The following is a 23263-nucleotide window of genomic DNA, read 5'->3' as shown; positions in this document are numbered from 1 at the left end:
CAGCTGTCCCCAAGGGGGAAAAGGATCCTTGCCCGTGAGTTGGCAAACCTCATCAAGAGGGCTTTAAACTAGATTTGAAGCAGGGAGGGGATGAAGCCAGGGTACCTAGAGATGAGCCTAGGGGTGGCGTGCCATTGTCGGGGGCAAGATCGATAGCCCAGCTCAAGTGCATCTATTCCAATGCACACAGCATGGGCAGCAAACAGGAGGAGCTGGAAGCCATCGTGCAGCGGGGCAGCTATGACGTGGTCGCCATCACACAAACATGGTGGGACGACTCGCATGACTGGAGTGCTGCGATGGGTGGCTATAAACTCTTCAGGAGGGATAGGTGAGGAAGGAGAGGCGGTGGGGTGGCTCTGTACGTCAAGGAGTGCTTTGATTGTATAGAGCTCGATGATTGTGATGACGGGGTTGAATGCTTATGGGCAAGGATGAGGGGGAAGGCCAACAAGGTGGATATCCTGCTGGGGGTCTGTTATAGACCATCCAATCAGGGCGTCAAAGCCGATGAAGCGTTCTACAAGCGACTGGCAGAAGTCTCACAGTCGTAAGCCCTTGTTCTTGTGGGGGACTTCAACTTACCGGATGTCTGCTGGAAGTATAACACAGCCGTGAGGAAACAGTCCCGGAGGTTCCTCGAGTGTGTGGAAGATAACTTCCTGACACAGCTGGTAAGCGAGCCTACCAGGGAAGGTGCCCTGCTTGACCTGCTGTTTACGAACAGTGAGGGTCTGGTGGGAGAAGTGAAGGTCGGAGGCCATCTTGGGCTTAGCGACCATGAAATGATAGAGTTTTCAATTTTTAGCCAAGTAAGGAGGGGGGTCAGCAAAACTGCTACCATGGACTTCCGGAGGGCAGACTTTGGCCTGTTCAGGACACTGGTTGAGAGGGTCCCTTGGGAGACGGTCCTGAAGGGCAAAGGGGCCCAGGAAGGCTGGATGTTCTTCAAGAAGGAAATCTTGAACGCGCCGGAGTAGGCAGTCCCCATGTGCCGTAAGAAGAGCCGGCGGGGAAGACGACCGGCCTGGCTGAACAAGGAGCTTTTGCTGAGACTCGGGGGAAAAAAAGAGAATTTATCACCTCTGGAAGAAGGGGCAGGCAAGTGAAGAAGAATACAAGGACCTCGTTAGGTCATGCAGAGAGGGAATTAGGAAGGCGAAAGCCCAGCTAGAGCTCAACCTGGCCACGGTCGTGAGGGACAACAAAAAATGCTTCTATAAATACATTAACAACAAAAAGAGAGCCAAGGAGAATCTCCATCCTTTACTGGATGTGGCGGGGAACATTGTCACAAAGGATGAGGAAAAATCTGAGGTACTTAATGCCTTCTTTGCCTCAGTCTTTAATAGCCAGACCGGGTATCCATCTCCCTGAGCTAGAAGACAGGGATGGAGAGCAAAATAAACTCCCCATGACCCAAGAGGAAGCAGTTAACGACCTGCTATGCCACCTGGACACTCACAAGTCTATGGGGCCTGATGGCATCCACCCAAGGGTGCTGAGGGAGCTGGTGGAGGAGCTTGCCAAGCCGCTCTCCATCATTTATCAACAGTCCTGGTCAACGGGGGAGGTCCCGGATGACTGGAGGCTTGCCAACGTGACGCCCATCTACAAGAAGGGTCGGAAGGAGGATCCGGGGAACTACAGGCCTGTCAGCCTGACCTCGGTGCCGGGGAAGATTATGGAGAGGCTCATCTTGAGGGCGCTCATGGGACACGTGCAGGATAACCAAGGGATCAGGCCCAGCCAGCACGGGTTCATGAGAGGCAGGTCCTGCTTGACCAACCTGATCTCCTTCTATGACCAGGTGACCCACCTAATGGATGAGGGAAAGGCTGTCGATGTTGTCTACCTGGACTTCAGCAAAGCCTTTGACACTGTTCCCCACAGTATTCTCCTGGAGAAGCTGGCGACTCGTGGCTTAGACAGGTACACTCTTCGCTGGGTAAAAAACTGGCTGGATGGCCAAGCCCAGAGAGTTGTAGTGAATGGGTTGAAATCCAGCTGGCAGCCGGTCACAAGCAGAGTCCCCCAGGGCTCATTTTTGGGACCGGTCTTGTTTAATATCTTCATTGATGATCTGGATGAGGGGATTGAGTGCTCCCTCAGTAAGTTTGCAGATGACACCAAGTTGGGTGGGAGTGTTGATCTGCTTGAGGGTCGGAAGGCTCTGCAGAGGGATCTGGACAGGCTGGATCGATGGGCCCAGGCCAACTGTATGAGGTTTAACAAGGCCAAGTGCCGGGTTCTACACTTTGGCCACAACAACCCCAGGCAACGCTACAGGCTTGGGGACGAGTGGCTGGAAATCTCCCCCGCAGAAAAGGACCTGGGGGTGTTGACTGACAGCCGGCTGAATATGAGCCAGCAGTGTGCCCAGGTGGCCAAGAAGGCCAACGGCATCCTGGCCTCTATCAGAAATGGTGTGGCCAGCAGGAGCAGGGAGGTGATCGTGCCCCTGTACTCGGCACTGGTGAGGCCGCACCTCAAATACTGTGTTCAGTTTTGGGCCCCTCTACTACAAGAAGGACATTGAGGTGCTGGAGCGTGTCCAGAGAAGGGCGACGAAGCTGGTGAGGGGTCTGGAGCACAAGTCTGATGAGGAGCGGCTGAGGGAACTGGGGTTGTTCAGTCTGGAGAAGAGGAGGCTGAGGGGAGACCTCATCGCTCTCTTACAACTACCTGAAAGGAGGTGGTGGTGAGGTGGGTGTTGGTCTCTTCTCCCAAGTGACAAGTGATAGGACAAGAGGAAATGGCCTCAAGTTGCGCCAGGGGAGGTTCAGACTGGATATTAGGAAAAAGTTCTTTACTGAGAGAGTGGTGAAACACTGGAATAGGCTGCCCAGGGAGGTGGTAGAGTCACCCTCCCTGGAGGTATTCAAGGAACGTGTGGATGTGGCATTGTGGGATGTGGCTTGATGGGCATGGTGCTGTGTGGTGTCGGTGGGTTGTTTTGGTGTGGGTTGTGGTGTGTTTTGTGGGTGGGTTTTGGTTTTTTTTGTTTGTTTGTTTTATTTTAATGGTTGGGCTTCATGATCTTACAGGCCTTTTCCAACCTTAGTGATTTTGTGATTCAGGCAGTTAGTGCTTCTGGAGCTCTTAATGGAGGTACAGCAGTCAACATTGAAACTCCTTTTACACATTTATGCCGGAGTTATTCATGAGACAAAAGACAAGACACCAAATCTTGGAGCTAAAGGACAAAAGAGGAAAAAAAAGCCAGATACAGGAAAGGTATGCGGTTTCTTTGTCATGTTATTTTATGTAACTTCACATAACTGTTGCCATAGGAACATTATGCAGGGTACACTTATGGTTTGGCTTTATGGTGTTCTCCATGTACCAAAATATTACTTTTAAGTATTTAGTAAAACATTAACCTTGCTCCTTTGTTTTTTGTGGGTGTGTTTTTGTTTTTTTAGCATCACACACAGTAAAAAGCTACTGCTGAGCTTCAAACCTGTTGCCTGCTTTTGGAAGGTGTTAACTTCAAAGGAGAAAGCCTTCTGCATTCTTGTCTAGGCAGCTGAAGTCCCAAGTTACTTATCTTCTCTGGGTCACACCAACAGCATCTTCTCACCTACTACTGAAAGGAAGATCTGATTTCTTGAGTAGCAAACACACTCTGAAAGCTGTCAATTCACATGACATATTGCATGTTAAATAAGTAAAACTCAAGTAAAAATCCATTTTAACTTTGCTGTATTTATATACTATATAAATTTTACATGCTATATTTTTACAGTGGGGCAAGTGCTTTTTATCTTTAAAAAAACAAAGATCAAACTTTAGACATCTCTGAACAACACAGCTTGTATAAACCAGACAGATTATTCAGATGAACTGTATTTAATACAGGTTCCCCACTCATCTCCTGATGCAGGACCAGTGAATAGTAAGTGCATCACAGTTTGATAGCATTTAATAATAAAAATAAAAATCACAGTATGAATTTGTCTGTAACTAGACACTTTAGAGAGACAAAACAGACAACTGAGACTTAAGACAAGTGACAGTATATTAAGAAAATGTAATAAAAACATATGGAAGAGTATACAAATAATCTTGAGAGATACATTCAGAACTGCATATTCGTTGTTTCACAATGTTGAAAGCCAGAAGATTTTCTTCAGATCTTGAATATAACTCAAATGTGAAGTAAATTAGTTTCTAGTGTCAGACATCACAGAAAAAAGATGCAGCTCTTGCCAAACTCTAGTTATTTGAGAGCCTGTGAAATTTTAAATAAGTCTTTAAATTAAATATACAGACTGTCAGTTGCAATTTTTATAATGCCTGGTCTCTCTTGCACCAGATGTCTAACTTGGAGTAACATTACATGAATAACATAAAGTCAACCTGAGTCTGTAATTAAGCAGCATTTGAGATGGTCTATTCCAGGGCATTATCTCACATCAGTGAGACATTTATGTGGTAATTTACAATGTTCAGCAGTTGTAAAAAGTTTCCACCCTTTTGGATTAGAAGTATATTTTAAAAAAGAAAGTCTCAAGTTAAAAACTAAAAAAAAGTTCTTTCATGGTAAAAGTCTGTACAGAAATGTTAAGCACCACTTATGACTCGATTTTGTCTTTATGGTAATTGTTTTAATAATAAATTTTATGTTTCGATGGTCAATATTGGTATTGTTGGGTTTGATGATAAAAATGTTCTTGGCTGATGGTAGGTTTTGTTTGAATGCTTCCATCAGTAAGCTCCACACCTGAAAGACAAAAGGAACCAGTGTCATTCCCTGTCGTGACATTCAACATAAAATTGTGTCTCAGGGGATTGACTTCTGACAGAGAAGTCTCAAACCTGCACACAGCTCCATCTGCCCTGTGACTACAGGATCCAACTGACTTGCGAAGGTGGCTTCCTCACGCTTCAGTTCTATGCTAAGATTGGTGAACTGTAGAGAGTATTGGGGCAAAGCTACTTGCTTTAATAGCAAATGGTAGACCTTGGGCAAATTAAATTTACTTGAAGTTTTGCCTAGACCGCATCCTTGTTTTACTAACAATGTTGTGTTCAAGCTAACCAAATCTTAGCCACAAAACCAGAAGCCTTCGGAAACTTGCTGGAGAGAACGTAGGAATGTAGGAAATTAACTGCTTTAAAGCTGCTCCTTCTCCCATCCTATCTGGATTTTTCTTAAATCACAAGTTATCACTAGCTATTTTCATCCTTATTAATTTATTCAAAGTAACACAAGTCCTGGTAAAAAGGCACAACCTAACAATTCCTTCTCGGTTGTTCCTAGTCTGTCCCTAGCTTGTTTGAGAGGTTCAGTACTCTCTAAAAACACACTACTGAAGGGGCCTCTTTTGAGATAAGATTCCATCATTCAGAAAATCCTACTTGAGACATTTTTTTAAAAAAGATTGACCTTCCACAAGATGAAGCTAATTAAAATCCATGGACTTGATGAAATACTAAAATTCTGAAGACTTAAAAAAATTGCTTTTCACAGCCCTCATATCCCACTTGTGTTGCAAGCAGTATATTAAAGTGGGGTACTGTCATCACACTTACCAATGAACATCTCTTTCGCCTAAGTAGCCCAGGAATCTTCATGCCCCTGACTTGTGTAATGAGATGCAAGACATTTACTTTCTTACTACACTTTTGACTGGATTAGAAAAAAACAAGTTTGCCATCTGCTGGCCAGAGAATTCATGAAAGCCAAATGAGTATTTGGAGCAGATGCATTTTGTTCTGTTTGGTTCCTGATTTATCAGCTAGAACAGAGACACTTTTAGTGCAATAAGGATTATTTTGACATTAGTATCATAAAAAAGCCTATTTTTACAACAATAGTATTTGACAGACCTCAATTCAGTCCTCCTTCTTAAATTTTCCTTGTTGAAGAGATAAGTATCATATTAAATTTTGCAAGAAAAATGTGTGTGAACAATCAGCTTTCCCTCCATACTGTATTTTCAGAATAAAACTTTGTTGTCTATGTCCTAAAATACAATCATTGTTTTTCCATAAATGCACTTCCTCTTTGCCTTAAGCAAACTTTTCAGTGCAAGAATTTACTGACTGTGGCAATTTACCTCAATGTGGAAACCTCAAGGAATTTTTGAAAATTAAAGTATCTTCCAAGATTAAACTTCTCCAAGTTGTGAAATGCATTCAGCTGTAATGCAGAAAGATGAATTCTTCTGTTTTTCTATGCCAGAATGACATTTTCAACACTGGGTTATTAATGAACAGGATTGTCACTGACTATTAACTCAATTCTTAAATTGTGGCTAGGTATAAAATGTAGAAAATTTAAAAATAAAACTTGCTTTTGGACAGTGAACTGTCTTCTTCAGGGATTACTTCAGTTATCTGTAAGAGTAAAATAGATAGTTGGAGGAGTTGTTTGTTTGTTAAAATATCTGAGTGACTGGGACTGGCTTCATGTCAGATAATGGCCATCTGAGAACGTTTTATTTTTACTATATACACTTATGTTCAGAAAAATTTAATGGGAAATGTTGTCAAATTTGATTTTAGATGTTGAATTTGTTGCAGTGTGCAGTCTTCTTCACTGCATAATTCTAGAGCTAATTAATTTAAATGGTATTATCTACTGGGAGCCCAAGTCAGGCGTATGACAAGCAACGGCAGAGCATTCAGTGTAAATTCAGTCAGGCACTCAAGTTTGTATTTAGTTTTTCGTAAGAAGCACCAAATTGACTTTTTTTAATATTAAAAATTGGGAAAGAGCTGTTTCATCAGCCCACTCCTCTGTATTTTTAAGCCTACACTAACAGAAAAAAACACACAAGTAAATAAAAAAATAGCAGAAATTTAACATACTTTTCAGGTGTTACATTGCTAAGCATTCTCTGGAGGGTTAACAGCTGTGAATTCAGTGTGCTTAGGAAAAGGCAGATCTACATCTGAAACAACAGTATTTCAGTATTATCACCAACTTATGTTACTCTGAATAAGTAGTCAGGACTGTTTCTATGTTATGAAATAGCTTAACATAGCATTTTATTTAAATTGATCACTCTGGCAGTCTTTTTTAGGAAGATAGTGTTTCACTACAATATTACTAGCCTGGAAGTCTCATGTCATCATCTTCCATCTTGACTACCAAACCTCCTGTCTGCCTACTAGATTTCAAGATAGAGCTGCCCAAGGGTTTTTTTTTCCTAGTTAGTTGGACGGAATTTAATAAGGGATCTTGCATCTCTCCCACTTGTTTGCCACTTAACTATCAGATCAAATTAAAATTACTTGCCCTTCAACCCCTTCGCAGTTTTATTTCAGCCTTCCTTTCCTAGCAGTCATTTAAAAATGGGAAAAAAAAAAGCCTATCAACTTTTTTTATATTAATGCAGACTGTTTGGAAGCCATGCTATAAAGCAGATTATTTCATCACACAAGCATTTAAAGATTGTTTTAAATAATACCATCTATGTGGAAAAAAAAGGAGACCTGCAAACATCCTGTGGCCCCTTACCTTTAACATACTCATTGGATATGATGGAGCTGCATTTCTTGCTTTCACCTGCACCGGAAGGCTTCCCTTCCTTGTAGGGTTGTTTACTGCCCTGGTTTCTGTATTGCTCACATAAATAGTCGCCTGGAGGATAGGATTCTTCCTTCTCCTCCCCTGTTTTCTTCTGGAAACGAGCATCTAAATATTCCAAGAAGCCTTTCAGTTTCCTGATGTGTTTCTTCTTTTTCTTCTTTTTCTTACGTTTGCGATTGTCATTGTCAAAGTGGAACACACAGAAATCCAACTCATGAAGTCTGAAGGAAACATGCAAGTTAAAAATAGAAAAACAGATGTGGCACTTGATGCATATATGAAACACTATTTATTTTACCACAGGTGATGACTTGCAGTGTGTCAGCTATTTTGTGGTAATTTCTGTACATCTAACTTTAGATGCAGCAAACTTAAGCCCTTAGATTGAAGGACAATAGGTCCTGGTTTGCACACAAATCATTAACAGTGGCTAGTTGTTGAATATGTGGAATTAAAAAAAAAACCTGTTATAACCTAATCAAGAATGATGTGCAGATGTGATTCTAACTAGATCTGGTCCAGATCTAGTGTTCTAACACAATTCAGCAATATCTTTCCTATCTTCACTTTACCAACCTAGTGACATGATCCCCAGCCAGATTTTGCTACATAAATAACTTAGAAACAATGAAAAAACGGCAGACATGAGAAACACTCAGAAAAGAATTAGGAAAAAATTGCTGATTATGCTGGAATCCTTGCTTACTTGTAATCCTTCTCTCGATGTTTATCTTTGGACTTCTTTTTCTTCTTGACCTTCTTGTATTTTTTCATTCTTTGGTCACCTATCTTTCGGCATTTCTTTTCTGTTTCGCTTCCACTTCCTTCTGCGTATGTGTGTTTTCTTTTGCCATTTCTTAGTTTTTCTTTTTCATTTTCCCGGGAAGAGTCTTCAAAATGTGAATGAGCTGACACAGGTGGAAGTGCATGCTTTTCACGAGAATATTTTTCAGATTGCTGCTGAGGTACTGAACAATGATGTAAGTCTGCTCTGTGGCTGCTAAAGTGATGTACATCTTCCTCTCTAGAGAGTGTGTTGTGAGACCATCTGCTTTTGCAATGATAATCCTTATGTGACCTGTTGTTGTAAGCTTGACTCGATTTGTCAAAGTCTTTATCACAATGAGAGGGCTTTCTCTCTCTACCATCTCTTGTTCCATGAGAGGAATAATAATCATTGTAGTATCTGCATTTTTCCCATCTCCGTGGTTCATCTTGATAGTATCTTTCTCTGCTCCAAGTTCTCTCTCCTTTGGAATGATAATACCTATTCCTGTCTTGTTCTGTTCTTTCTCTGCTTCGGGATCTGTAACGAGAATATTTTCCTGAGCTTTTGCCATTATTTGGACTGTTTTTTTCATTATGGGAAGATCTGTACTTGCTTTCATTGCAATATTCCTGCTTATGTCGATTTTGCTTATTTGTTTCCACACTGCGAGAGTACCTCCTCTTGTAGGAATCATCATCTGTTTTGCTTCTGGTTTCCTTCTCCTTCTCCCTCTCTTCAGCTTCTGAGTGTCCTCCCTTCTTGCGGTAGTGCTCTTTGTCAGTTTTTTTAGAGTCGTATATTTTTTTCTTATTTTTTTTCCTACGTTTATCTTCTTCACCTCTTTTATTACTCAGTCCCTCGTTTTCTCTAGAAAATTGACTCTCCAAAACTTTATCCAGCTTCATAATAGAAGAGTCATTAACAGGTGGTACTTCTACATAGTTATTAGAAACGTCCTTTGTATCTTGGCATTTACCTGTAATATCTAGAGATGCAAGTTTTTTAGAACTACATTCAATGTCACACTTCATAGAGGAAGTTTGCCCTGCTTTCTCTTCGCTCTCAGGAGACCCTTTGACGTACAAAGGATTTTCTTTTGAAGTGAGTTCAGGTTCTTTTGATCTTCTCGGTTTGTCTTTGTCTTTACTGTCTTCAGACTCACACTGCCCAAGGAATTCATCTTCAGTGTCCAAGGATTTTTTCCTGACCTTGTGCTGACCGTTGATATTGGGATGCGCATTATCAGCTTTTGTTACAATATTTTCAGCAACTTCTTTGGTAGAAATGGTTTCAGAATCTGATTGAGTAAAAAGATTCTCAGCCTCACAGCTGAAGTTGGAAGAAACCTTCTTGGATTCTTCATAGGCTAACAGTGCTTCCATCACTACAGTTTCCATAAGAGCATTGTTCTCAGAAGATTTCTGAGGTCCAGGGACACTGCACAAAATAAAAACATGTTTTTCACTTGAAAAATTCCATTTAAAAGATGAATATTAGGAGTAAAAGCCCCTTAGGTAAAAAAAATTGGTGGCTACTGGAAAACTCTGAAAGACATTCCCTTTACAAACTTATTCTTACACCTTCCTCAGCTCCCAGAGAAAGCATTTTTTTTCTCTTGATTCTGCAAATATTGCATTAAAAAAACCACACCCAACACGTGTCTCCCTCCACTTGCTGCTCTGAATCACATCAATAGCCAAAACCACTATATTTGCTCTCCCCCAAAGAGAAAAAAGTTTTTCCTCTCTCTCCCAAATGGGAGAACAGATGGTGGGAATTTACATTCACACATCCGAGGATGGAAAAAAAGGGAAAGAGGAATAGAAAAGTATTAGACAATGGAAAAAAATGGGAAAACATTCTATGAAGAAATGAAAATTTTCCAAGAGGCATCCACCTGTATTTAATATCAGAATAATATGTTCAGTGCTGATGTTTGCAACACTAGATGTACAGTGTGGAATTCTCTGTACTGATTTAAATCTTTCTATTAAATAGTATTAGTAGACAGGTAAAACAATGATAAACTTGTATGAAATCTTGTTTTAACCAGAGTGTACTCATTTTACCTTACTTCCTCTGATGAGCTGTTCAACTGGCTGTATGTGAGAGATTCTAAGATTATTTCTTGAGGAACTGGTGACAAAGCTATAGGCATCTACAATTAAAACACAGAAGTTAACAGACACAAAAAATACTATCTTCAGTAGAAAACTACCGTTTGCAGAATTCTACATCAGATGTTACACAAGATCACTTTGAGTTACATGCGCTATGCCCATTTTACACATCACCCCGCTCATCCCTCCCTAAATAGATTTATGAAACTCATGAAGTACTACGTCAGCTGAACTTCTCTTAAGTTGACATGTTCTCGTATGTCGGCTCAGCTCTGCTAATTCTAATGGGATAACAGCACAAAGTGTTATGATGAAATTTGTGCTGTGTGTTTTCTTGGTATTTCACATGAATTAGGAACATTATAATGCTCCTGAACACCGAATACATCCTAGGTGAGAAATTCTAGATGGAACAAACATAACTCACTGTTTCAAGCAGTCCATTTGTTTTAGAAAAGAAAATCTCAGAAGCTTTAACAGGTTGGACTTGGCAAGTGGAATCATCAAGTTTCGGTCCATTTTCTTTAGATTCGTTATCTAAACTAATAGCACCATTTAGTGAATCATTTTTTGGCAGCTCATGCTGGGATCTTTCTTCTTCAGCATTCTGACAGGAAGAATGGGAATTCTGCAACGAACGGACCACCTTTCCAATCAAAATTCCATTAGAAGATATTATGTTGCAATTCCTTTTAAACAAGCCCTTCGACTCCTCAGATTTTCCTGAAGATTCTGCACCGTAAGGGACTGCATTATCATAGCTGAGTTTAGGATTTCCATTCACTGCTGGCTCAACAAAAATTTCATCAGGAACTTCCTGTTTGGAAACATTAGTAGCAACTGACATTGTAGATGCATTTGAGGTAGACTCTGCTGCAGAAGAATTTGTAATTGTGGATGAAGGAACGGGCTTGCTTAGATCCTCATCCTCCACAGCACTGCTAAGACAGTCAGGTTGCGACACAGTCTGACGCGCAGGCAATTTTTGATGAATACTGATAGTGATCTTCTGGTTTTTTGATGGATCAGTAATTGAAGGCCTGGTAATTGCCCAGTTTTGAACACAAGCTGTTGGCGGAGCTGAAGACGGCCTTTTTACAGTGACACCAACGGTATTTGAGTCCTCTTTTAGGGGTCCATTTCCATTTAGATGACTTGAATTCTGTATTTAAAAAGAAGAGATTGCAAGATGGGTAGGTGCAAACACACAGCATTTAAAGTTTTAAAACATGAAATTCTCCTACTAAATATTTCTACAAATTGCCTCAACACCTAAGAAGAAAAAACACCCCCTTTCAAATATAAAAGTAAGTCCAACAAGTGTGTTTAATTCCTGCTTTTGGTTTACTGCATATTGGTATCAAACGAGAATCATTTCTGAAACCCACCCAAACAACTTAACATTGACTAAAGCTATTCCCAAATATATTTATTTTCCACTTTAAACATTCCCTGAAAACACTGGAATAATTGTTCTGGTACTCAGGAACAAGACAATATGTTTTCACTATCTCAGCTGAAGTGACACTGATAGCGGGGGGAAAAAATTATTGACTTTTTTTTTTTTTTTAAAATGATTTAAGCATTAATAGACTACTTAAATTGTCTCAAGAGAGTAGTTCTCAGTGCTTTAGAAAGCTGAGTTGGAAGTATAAAGTCATGAAGTAGCATGGCTGCACGATTTAGGATTAGCCACGGTTTGAGTAATTCTGGCTGTAGCATGAGGGCTGTGAAGAAAGCTGCAGTGTGGGAGGAAAAATAAAACTCAGATGCTAAAAAACAACAAAAAACTGCCACACTAAACCCAAAACCCACTATCAATTTGGTGCCATTATCTGCCCCCCTCAAATTACCTTAATCATATGAGGAGGAAGTCGTGGTCCCATAAATCCAGCCTGCTTACTATTAGTCCCCCGCTGACCAAGGAATGAACGGGGATAAGACGGTGCTGGTAAGTAAAAAGCACGTTCTCCAAGTGTCAAATCATAGCGCCTTCAGAAAAGAGCAGTGATCTTAGTTTAGAGTTTTTCTTTCAGCTTATTCTTTGATTAAACCCAACCCTATAATTTTATAGAAACAGTTTATATGACACAGAAGACATATATGGAAGACTTAACCAAGACAACAAACTGAAAATTAGGTAACGGTCTTCCTACAATGACTATCCTCTTCAGAGCAGTAACTCATTCTTATACCATCTATGGCCTTAATTTTCCCTCTTTTCTAAATTAGCCAACTACAGAGAGCAGATATATAGCAATGTACACAACTGCAGCAGTTTAAAGCCATGGGAAATGACATGGGGAATTTCAGGTTAGGACAGAACTGAATTACACAAATAGTAATCTTTTCCTAGGACAGAAAGAAAAACACTTGAAAAGAAGAAAAATATCAATAACAGGAAAGTAAATATATTCTGAGCACGTTTAGTATTTGTTATTACCTGATATAAAAAAGTACATAAGCTTGCTGATTGAGAACTGTTTTGATATCAGAAAGGTCTACTGAGGCATCATTCATTCGATACCAAAGTCCGTTACCGGCCTGCAAATAAAGACAATGATATCTTTGGATGAATTGCATGTTTTCCAAATGAGATCACAGATAGAACACTACAGAACAAAACATACCAAAACAAATAAAACAAACCATATAATGCAACCTCTTTCCCTAAAAACAGTGGTTACCAGTAACATTTTAATTTCTTTGTCAGCACAGATTTTACCCTGTTAGAAATGAAGCTGTTATCTACCTTTATGAAGCAGAGATAGTGTCCTGCGTTACAGTTGAAACCGCTATGTACAAGAACTGCATATAAAGCATAGATGAGTGGTTCTCCAATTGATTGGGACATATATGCTCGAAGATCCAAATATTCAGGATATTTTACATCCTAAACACAGACCAAGAAGATTCAAAAATTATCCTGAAATACTTCATGGAATAGCCTGAGAAAAATACTTCTAAAAACACAGGCTAGGATTATATGACTATATTTTCTGAGTAATTTAAAAATACCTATTCTCATAAACAACATTTAATAATTTAAGTTGCAGAGAACAGTTTTCTACAGAATTAGCTTTTTACGAGTAAGGTATATTCTTATGGTCACACAGGAACTTTATAATTATTAAAAAAGAAAGAAACCATAGTTGTTATATTGACTTTTCTTAGACTATAGTTATTAGTCTACAGTTATTGCCTGCAAATGTTAACAACTTTTAAACTAGTATTCATCTTTGGGAAATCTCCCATTTCAAGAAGATAAAGTTGTATTACAGCTGTAAATATACCTTGTTGATCTTTCCACCTGTAAAATTTGCAAATCTTTTTAGTGATATTGTGAGAACATTGGAAGAACGATGTATCGTGTACCTCTTTGATGCAGGAACCATCTTTTTACACCTTAAAAACAAGCACAGACAAATGTTTAACAGCATATTCTTTCCCCCCCCCCCAAAGTCAAACAAGTTTTCATCTCTCACACATGCTTAGGCTATTTGAATGATATTTACTTGTATAATATGTTTTTTCTTTTCATAAATCCATACACTGCAATTCAGGTTTGTTAATAGAAAGAAGATAGCAGGATATAAGAGGACAGCTCTACAGAACAAAGAATAAAGGATTTAGAACATTATCTTTTGATAGCCAAACAAATGTCTGAACATGTATCTTTGTTATGCCAAAAAGGTAAGGCTTCCCAACAACTCGGTGTAAAGCAGGACCAAGAATATCTCACTAGAGCACATCACCAGAATGTAAGGCAAGGTACCATTTCTTGTTATACCAAAGTGGCTATTTTGAACACATGTCCTGGACACATTCTTTCAGCTTTCTGCTGGAATGCAAATATTAAAAGTGGAATAAAAGAGTCTCAGTCCTCAGGACTAGAAACTGGAAATAATTTCCAAAACGGATCATATATCAATGTAAAAAATTCAATGGAAGGAAATAGTCATTCTGCAGGAGGGAGTCATTGGACAGTAGTAAGCCTTCATGTACTGAGGTTGCCTGGAAAGACACTGAAACCATCTGCAGTCCTTTGAAACAAAATTGTTAATTATAAGTTTGTTGCATTGTGCACTCAAAGGTATGAGTATAGAGTAAGACGTGAAATTCCACCACTAGCATAGAGAAAGACTGCAACATGTCAGTTTACATCATCAAGAAAAATACTGTTGATAGTTAACAAATAGAAAGAATTAAATAGTCTTTTTTCAAATTCTGATGTCAAAATACAAGGCAGAGAATTCCAAACTGATAGAGAATGTCTATGAACAAAAAAAAAAGAGACCCAACCAGAATAAGCAAAAAAAAAATGTATAAGTTTCTATGAAACTTGTAATTAGATACAAAGTTTTGAGGCAGTAATCTTTATTAGAAAAAGTCATGGTAGAAAAGAAAAGGAAAATGTCAATTAGGAAAAACTTAAAAGTAACAGAATAGTTTACCAGCAATGGAAAAGATACTGTACATATGCTAAACCCTTCTTTTTAAACCCACAAAAAGACTGAAACTTCTGGTTTTATGCATGACTAAACTGATCACAGCCCACATTAATGAAGGATCATGCAATTCAGATGTGAGGTACTTATTACAGTTATCTTACTCTTCCTCAGCCATAATCTGTAAACTATGAGGATTCTTCATATATTACACGAGACTAAAATGAACCTGGGATTAAATTGTTGTAATAGCCTATTGGATGGTCTTTATTCAACATCTGCATTCAAATATACTAATTAACTCAGAGCTTTCCAACAACAAAAAGCAGGTATTGCATTTTTCATTTAGAAGGATCAGATAGGAATGTTACAGAACCGAGCCTGGCAGTCTTTGCTTTTCGGAGTTTATATTTGAATAACAACTTGTTTTGCCAAAATATCTTATACAAATGTTCAATGCTCTTACAGACATAGAAACATTTTACATATTGATCAGCATATGGGACATCTTAACTCCATATGCTTTCACTAAGCATAGGTTAGGTTTAGGGTGGCTCCTTTTGGACAACAGTAGTCCACAGGTTTTACAATTCAAAAACTGTGCAAGACATTGTTCAATGAGCCAGCAGAGGTTGCTAACGTTAATTATCACTGAGTCTGTTCACGTTCACTGAGACCCAATCTCACTTTGTTTCACAGTGAACACTAGAACCTTCAGGAAGCTGATGTTGCTTCCCACCCCACATCGTTGCCCATAGCTCTGTGCTTCAGCTCACCACTACTTATCGGACATGCCTTTTAACTTCTGGCCATATGAATATTTCAGTGTGCAGCCTCACACTTATGAAGGCTGACAAGGCCCAGCGTAGACAGTACTAGGAATGAAAGTCTAATGTGAGCTAATGGCCACAATTCTTATAATATATTTCCAAATATTCAAACAGAAACACAGAAATTATTTTCCAAGCTTTGAATTATTTCAGTGTATTACTTGTATAAACAAAATGAAATGAAAGAACAGAGAGCTGTGTCTCGTTTCTAAACAAAGTGAAAAGATAACTTACACTTTAAGACATGCGATACATTAAACACCTATCTTGTATTAAGATGTAATTAGTAATAATCTTACTTGCTACACTTGTAGCTGTTTTCACCGTCCAGTTGTTCTGGTTTCACAAACTGTTCTAGAGCTCTGGTGACAGATGTAACTGCCTGGATGAGTAAGAAAGCAGAGCACTAAGTCACTGGAAATGCAAAATTTCAAACACTTACTAGTAGCTTACAAGAGAATCTTACTAGTTCATACTTAAGTGACCTACTGTGAACCAGCAAACACTGTGAAGAAGGAGGCAGAAGCAGAGTACACTGAGCATTTACCTCATTTGAAAATTATTTCACTTCAAAATAAATAAATTTTGCAATACCACAGACAGCATCTGTGGTATGCTTTGGCATCAATAATAAGAACAATCAAACCTATCAGTCTAACAATAGATGTATACTGAAGTAGAATAATCAAGAAGTATAGCAGTGTCATTGTTTGTGTAGATATAATTATTATTTTTCCAGCTTAAATCCAATCCAAACACGAAGACCATTTACATGGCTTCCACAGAATAACAAAGTCCACAGAATAACTCCCATCCACCACCAAGCTCTTTTGTTTTAACAGTGTATGTTTCTCAGTAAAATGAGTTTATTTTAGAAAGCTCTACAAGCCTTTACACATCTCAACCCGTATGCATAAAACATCTTACCTTTATATCCAAAGTAATATCGAGGAATGGCTCGTATGTATCCGAAACTGCTTTGCAGTTCAAACACTTCACTGGAATCAAAATACAAATGCTTAACAATATGTGAAGGAGACTAACTGTGCAAATTTAAATTATTAATACATATTACTTTAGTCAAACTACAAAGTCCTTTACTACAGACAGACAAAGAGAAACAGACAAGTTTGAAGGACAGCATGAGTTTTAAAAAGTACCTCGGGATCTTAGATATCCTCCAAATATTTGATAGATAAGTGTGGTGGCTTGAGAAGATCTGTCCAGTCTGGAAATAAATTATAATCAGACCTCAGATAAGGCACAGAATTAACTCTTCAGGTTTTCTTTTTATGAAAACCAAGGACACAGATTTTAATTTACTATAGTAAATAAAAGAGAAGAGCAGCTAGAGAACATTTAAAAGTTAATTTGTTTATGCTTACTTGGTGCTTCCATTTAAGCAAGCTTTCTGCAAAGCATCAACAGTGAAGCATAAGAATTCATGTGCATCTTCTTGACTGCCAAAATGGAAATGTTTTCCTATTCCTAATAAATAAGAGGGTGGTTATGTTTATCTCATATAAAATGAAAGAAAACTTGTATTTCTAAAATATCTCTTCTTAAAGTAACAAAATCATTTATATGCATCAAATAATTCTTTGAAAAATTAAAAAATGTCAAAAAATAAAACAATCTGAAATTACTTACTTTTAAGGCCATTGATAACAGATGTAGGTTTGATGGCATTATTAGAGCAACATAGGACTTGGTTAATGTGCGTTTCCATCGTGCACATCATACAGAAGCCTTCTTCATGACCTGAAGAGTGAAAGAAGAAAGCATCCTAGTCTAGTCAAATACACATTGCTACAAAAAAAACCTAAAAAAAAAAAAAAATCTTTAAGTTATAGGTACAATGTCCACTCTCCATGCTACATTCTCTTCTCCTAAGGGGTCAATATCCCAGTAGTTTTGTGACATTTTATTACACAGAACCGTATACAATAAAAATGTCTATTAAGTCTGTACTAAAGCACGTTTTCTGATGAGAAATCTACGTAATTATTGCAATGTCATTCTTTTTTGCAGGCTGACAGGTATGTGAACTCCACAGACTGCAGAATATATGAGGAAACAATATTGACATTGATGATACAGCACTAAGAGAGAATATGCGTTATTTTCAGCACACTGCTGTTAGGTGAGCTACATGACACAGAGCTAAGAATCCTCTGGGAGAAAGGAAAGATTAAAGTAATGTATGTATTAGTGCTTCTGCCCTCCTTTTTTCAACAGGATTCTTAACTGAAATAATTTTTATATACAATAAGAAAACACAGTTACATTTCTATGAATCAATACAAAGATACCAGAATAGAAAGCGTACAGGTGCCTTTATAAAAATACACATATATGGATATGAAAAGAGGCTCCTAGGCTTAAATAAATTCAAGTATAAAAATCAAATTCCAAGAACACAAATTCAAGGGTTTAAAAAAAATACAAAATTTTATTTAGAATAAAATCAGCCTAAGTTTGAATACAGTCCCACACCAATTTCTATTTCAGTTCATAAGAGATTAGCTCGTAGTGCTTTCTAGAGTGGTTTTTTTTTTTTTAATGGGTCAACAGTGACCATATAGTTTATCATAGTATTAGTGCATCACAGCATCGAGGCTGCGAAGATTAAGAATCTACAATGCCAATATCCTAAATTTTATCAGCTTTCTACCAGCAGGAAACCCAAATGTTCATCAAATGCCTTACTTTACAATGCACTTCATTATTCACGTGAAGCAAGAAATTATCTTTTTTTAAAGTTATAAATATAAAAGTAAATATTAAATATAAAGTGCATTAAATGAACATATGCACTTTATATGCTATTCTGAGCCTCCTGTTAATATAATCATAGAATCATGGAAAAGACCTTCAAGATCATGTTCAAAGCCAGCTTCTACAGATAAAACAGGACAATGAAGAGTTTTCTTCACAGAATCTCTGTTGTTTTGTCACCTTCAGAGGTGTCCAACAGATTTATAATAATGCTAGAAAGCACTCACATGACTGGGTGTGTTCAAGAGAAAGCATGTAATTGGCGAGAGGAGGTGTGTAGGTCAAACACTGTAGAGTAGAATTAAGGAAACATGTGTTGCCGAGATTCTGCAGTCCAACTCCAACACTTTGTGTTTGTTGCCAATCCATACAAATTTTCTCAGGTGGAAAAAGAATCCTTTGCGGCGGAGCAATTCCATCATTAACAACTGCAAGAAAATTGTACTTTAAAAGAGATGTATTGTTTTTGTTTTAAAAATGATATTTAAAAAGTAGCATTCTTCAGGAGCACCCAGAAGAACCAGCTATACTCCAAAACACGAAAACACATGACACATAGCTTTAGCATTGCCACTCGAATTTGCTTGTCAACACACTCCTTTGGACAATATTTTATTCATCGGTTTTAATTTTTCTAATGCAAGACAAACTACCACGCTGATTCTAGTAACTTTTCCAGGTTTCTTTCCATCTATAGTCTTTAATCTGATTATTAATTCAATTATAATTTTTTCTCTTATTGTAACTTAAACCACAAACTTACACTTGTAATTATATGGTAATTAATATAAGAACTAAGACAGAAAAATGAGCAAGTAACTAGCACAGAAGGTAACCTTATAGATATCAGATCTCTTCCAGAGCAGGGTTATCATTCAAAGACTTGTGAATAATGGAAGCCATGAATAACAACGGTAAAATGTACTTTTCATTTCATAACAGAAAAGACCTGGATAAGTCTGTGTATTATAAAAAGCTCCTCATAATTTATTGTAAATAGATTAAAACTAAGTTACAAATAGACTGTAAATAGATAAAACTAAATTTTGCAACACCAGTGACTTCAGTTGCCTTAAGGGATTCATAAAATTGAAGTCTACCACTGAAGTCTTTATTCGTCTTAGTCCCATTTTATAGCAGTGCAACAAATAAGAACTGCATTTTCTACTTTTGTTTTGTTTTTAAGAAAAAGGGGGGGAGGACAAAAGACACACTTACCTAGATCTCTTTGGGCAAAAGGCTTAGATTTTTGAGATGATCTACAATAAATAGCACCTCCAGGTCCTTTGTCCACAGAGACTTTGTTTGGATCTTCTGAAGGTGGTACCCGGCCCAAATTGGCGGTGCGTGACGTCATTTTTTTAGTACGGGGCTTCTTAGATTTGTCAGACCGCCTTGATGATGATTTTTTAGATTTTGAAGATTTTGGCTTGTTAACTATGGTCATTGTTCATATCTGTAACAGAGGCAAAAGTTCTGGTTGACAGAAAGAATGTCAAGAAGCATTCCAGAAAGAAAAGGAGAAATCCTGTCAAAGAAATAACTTGAAGAACTAAATAGCTGATTAGAACGAGTAAAAAAAAAAAAAAACCAAAAAAACCCAAAAACAAACCCCAAAACTAAACACACAAAGCAGAATTTTCCATCAAAACTGCACCAGTATTACTTTTAACTTCTGCAGAGCTGGTGACATTTCATACAGCTTCACAGGATTTTTTAATCCATTACAGCTATGAAGTTCTTGGGGCTCAGTGATTTTCAGATAAGATCCAGTCTTCAAATTGCAGATACCTTTTTCCAATTGAAAGGGAAAGTGTTTCAACAACATATTTAAAACGTATTTGTGGGACAAAAAGCAGAATCAAGACTGCAGTGAAAGGCAAAGAGAAGAATGTTATCACAAAAAAGCTTGAGCGTTATATTGACCAATGAGGTAAGACTTATGTATTTTTCAATTTGACAATTGAGTGATACATCACCAGATATCAAGCACTATACAACAGCAAATATCAGCACTACTAAGAATAAATCAGATCCACCACTTTTTCAAAGTATGTCAATGTAATTCTTAATTTGGACATAACATCTCTTCAACAAAGAAGTACAAAAACTATAAACACTGATACTTTTCCTCTCCCATTGTTCAACATACGTACAGATTCTGTTCCTACACCACTGCTGAACATAAATTTACATTGTGATGTGTATTGAGTGTTATTTCCCTGTGCGGAAATCATAATACACTTTTTCCCAGTATGGTACTGAAAAGTAAAACAGATAAAACAGTTACTTTCCTCCAATTTGGAGTTTTGTGTCAGTGTTGTTTAGATTTTTTCAGCAGTCTCATTACAAAACACATCAGTAATGACTCAGATCTAAATATTTATATTTGGTCTCCACTTTGCACACAATAAATCACAGCTCAAAAAAGATTTTATACAAGATCCCATTCACAAAATTGCGTTTAACCAGGGAGTAGTGATTATGCATTCACCTCATTACAAAACAAACATTTTCAGCAGTGATTGTAAAAAAACCAACACACACACACACACAAAAATACCTAGGTAGAAATCAGGAGCAACGGAAAACTAGTAGAGCACAGGTATGAAGACCAGGCACGGTTACATCTCTAAATTACAGATGACACTCCCTCACTACAACGCTACTGTAAGCAAAAAAAACAAACAAAAAAAAAAAAAGGAAAGGCAGAAACACCCCAAACACACACACGCCGCGCTAGTTATACTTTCATTAAAAAATAACCCAGCCACCAAGCCAGGAAACGCGAAACTAATTATCACTTTACCCTTTCAACTGGAAGCCAATTATGTACGCCAAGCGCGGAGTAACTTCACGTCCTCTCGGCCCCGGTCCCGCGCAGCCCGGCAGTTTCCCGGCGCAGGCATTCCTGCCGCCGGCGCCGGGTTTGCGGGCTGCGGGCGCCCGGCAGCCGCAGCAGCCAGGACAGCCCCGGTGCCCACCGCGGCTCCTCACCCCGGGCCGCAAGCTGTTCATTCGGGCTCCGAACCGGCCCGGCGTCGTCTAACGTGTCCTAACAGCCCTGCTGAAAATTAAACCCTCCGACGCCCTTTTATTACTAGGGCTAAGCGTGAAGCACCAACTCGGCCGCCCCCTGCTCTGCCTTTCTGAAGGGTTTCGGTTCCTGAAAACGCGTCGACAGGGAGCGAGGAACGGCTGCCTTGGCGGACAGGCACAGCACGCCTGCACGCAACATGTCCGCGCCCAGCAGCGGTAAAAGCCCGAACACACACAAAACCAAACCGACCCCGACCCGCAGGCGAGGGGGGGGGGCCGGGGAAGGGCTCTGAGGGAGCCCCCGCTCCGCCCCTCTCCCTCCAACTCGCGCACCGCCCCGGTCCCGCCGGGCCATCGTGCGCCCCGCCCCGGCGGCTGCCGGCCCCCGGCTCCCGGCCCAGCTGGGGGCAGGCCTAGCGGCGTGCCGTGCAGCCTCAGTGCCCGCCCTCCCCGCCCCGTCTTCACCTTTCCGAGCCCGAGAGGGAGCCCGCGCCTTGCAGACCGTCCGGAGGCAGGACCGCACTAGGCGTCGCCCAGCGCGACTCTGTGCCCATAGCAACGCGGCGGGGGGTGGGAAAGGGAGACGAATCGAACCCGGACCCTCCGAATGGGAGGCGGCAGGCCCCGCGAGGAGCCGCCGCCTACGTCGAGCGCGGAACAACGCCGCGCGAGGCGGGGAAGAACGCCGCGGGTACTCGGGGCAAGGGGACCCCGGCCGCCCTCCCGCCGGCACCGGGACGCGGGGAAGCAATGCTGAGTCCCCGCGCCGGCAGGAGGAGGAGGAGGAGGAGGAGGAGAAGGGAGCGGCAGGCGGAGGGAGAGGCAGGCGGCAGGCGGCCGCCGGCGGGACCCCGGCGCTTAACGGAGGAGGCGGGCGTGGAGCGGAGGCATCGCGCCGGGCACCGCCACCCCGCGCCGCGCCGAGAGGGGGCCGGTCCCGCCGGCCCAGGGGGTGGTGGCGGCGGCGGGGCTGGGTCCCTCCGCCGCGTGCTGGGGACGGCGCCCCGCCCCGCCCGGGGGTCCCACCCCCTCCGGCTGCCCGCCAGGCAGGAGGGCAGCGGCCGAGTGCCTGGCTGGCGCCCCGGCGCGCTGGGCTGGGCTGGGCTGAGCCGGCTGCTCCCGCCGGTCGCGTTCCCTTCCCTTTCCCGGGCCGGCCCCTCCCCCCCGGCCCATTGATTTCCCGGCAGGAAGGCGCACGCGGCGCTGCCGGGCTCTGCCAGGCCGCCGCCAGGCCCGACTCCCCCCCCCAGCCCCATTACCTGGCTCGGCCCCGCTTGACTCGGCGCTGCCGGGTCCCCCTCGCCGCAGCCCCCGCCTCAGCCCGGCCCGCTCCGCCTACTGTTACAGCCCGTCGGGGAACAATGACGTCCCTCCGCCGGCCTCTTGCATCCGGGGCCCGGCGCCGGCCGGGCAAGCGGGCGGGGGGAGGAAAGGAGGCGGCGGCGGCGGCGGCGGCGGGGGGGAGAAGCGAGCTCCTCCGGGTCACACGGGGACCAGCACCGCCCCTGTGCCGCTGCCGGGAGCCCGCTAGAGGGGGCTCGGCGACCCCCGGTCAGGGCGAGGGGCCGAGGGCGCCGCGACGAGGGGGCTCCCGCGGGCCTGGGGGCCCCGCCGGCCGCTTCGCGGGCGATGCGGGGAGCCACAGCCCCGCGCGGAGGTAAGGGGTCTCCGCCAGCCCCGCTGCGCGAGGGGACGCCTCAGCTCCCCAGCACGAAGCGTCGGTGCGAGCCCTTTCC

The 23263-nt window shown here is 41.1% G+C and overlaps 1 protein-coding gene across 1 annotated transcript; it reads right to left on the bottom strand.

Moving 5' to 3' along the window:
- Positions 1 to 4122: 4122 nt before the first annotated feature.
- Positions 4123 to 22812, bottom strand: USP42 (ubiquitin specific peptidase 42). Its single transcript, XM_059826700.1, has 17 exons — positions 22787 to 22812; positions 19707 to 19944; positions 18716 to 18916; positions 17361 to 17471; positions 17096 to 17198; positions 16871 to 16938; positions 16638 to 16708; positions 16010 to 16092; positions 13726 to 13837; positions 13185 to 13325; positions 12876 to 12976; positions 12286 to 12424; positions 10860 to 11594; positions 10382 to 10470; positions 8250 to 9749; positions 7472 to 7764; positions 4123 to 4726 (listed from the first exon to the last, which is right to left on the bottom strand). The coding sequence occupies exons 2-17, from the start codon at positions 19933 to 19935 to the stop codon at positions 4638 to 4640; spliced, it is 4065 nt and encodes a 1354-aa protein (XP_059682683.1). The 5' UTR covers positions 19936 to 19944; positions 22787 to 22812; the 3' UTR covers positions 4123 to 4637.
- Positions 22813 to 23263: the final 451 nt, after the last annotated feature.

The sequence above is a fragment of the Gavia stellata genome, chromosome 18 (genome assembly GCF_030936135.1).
Source record: "Gavia stellata isolate bGavSte3 chromosome 18, bGavSte3.hap2, whole genome shotgun sequence".
In the NCBI taxonomy this organism is placed as follows: domain Eukaryota; kingdom Metazoa; phylum Chordata; class Aves; order Gaviiformes; family Gaviidae; genus Gavia; species Gavia stellata.
Note: the sequence above shows the minus strand (reverse complement) of the source record. Positions and strands in the feature narration are given on the sequence as shown.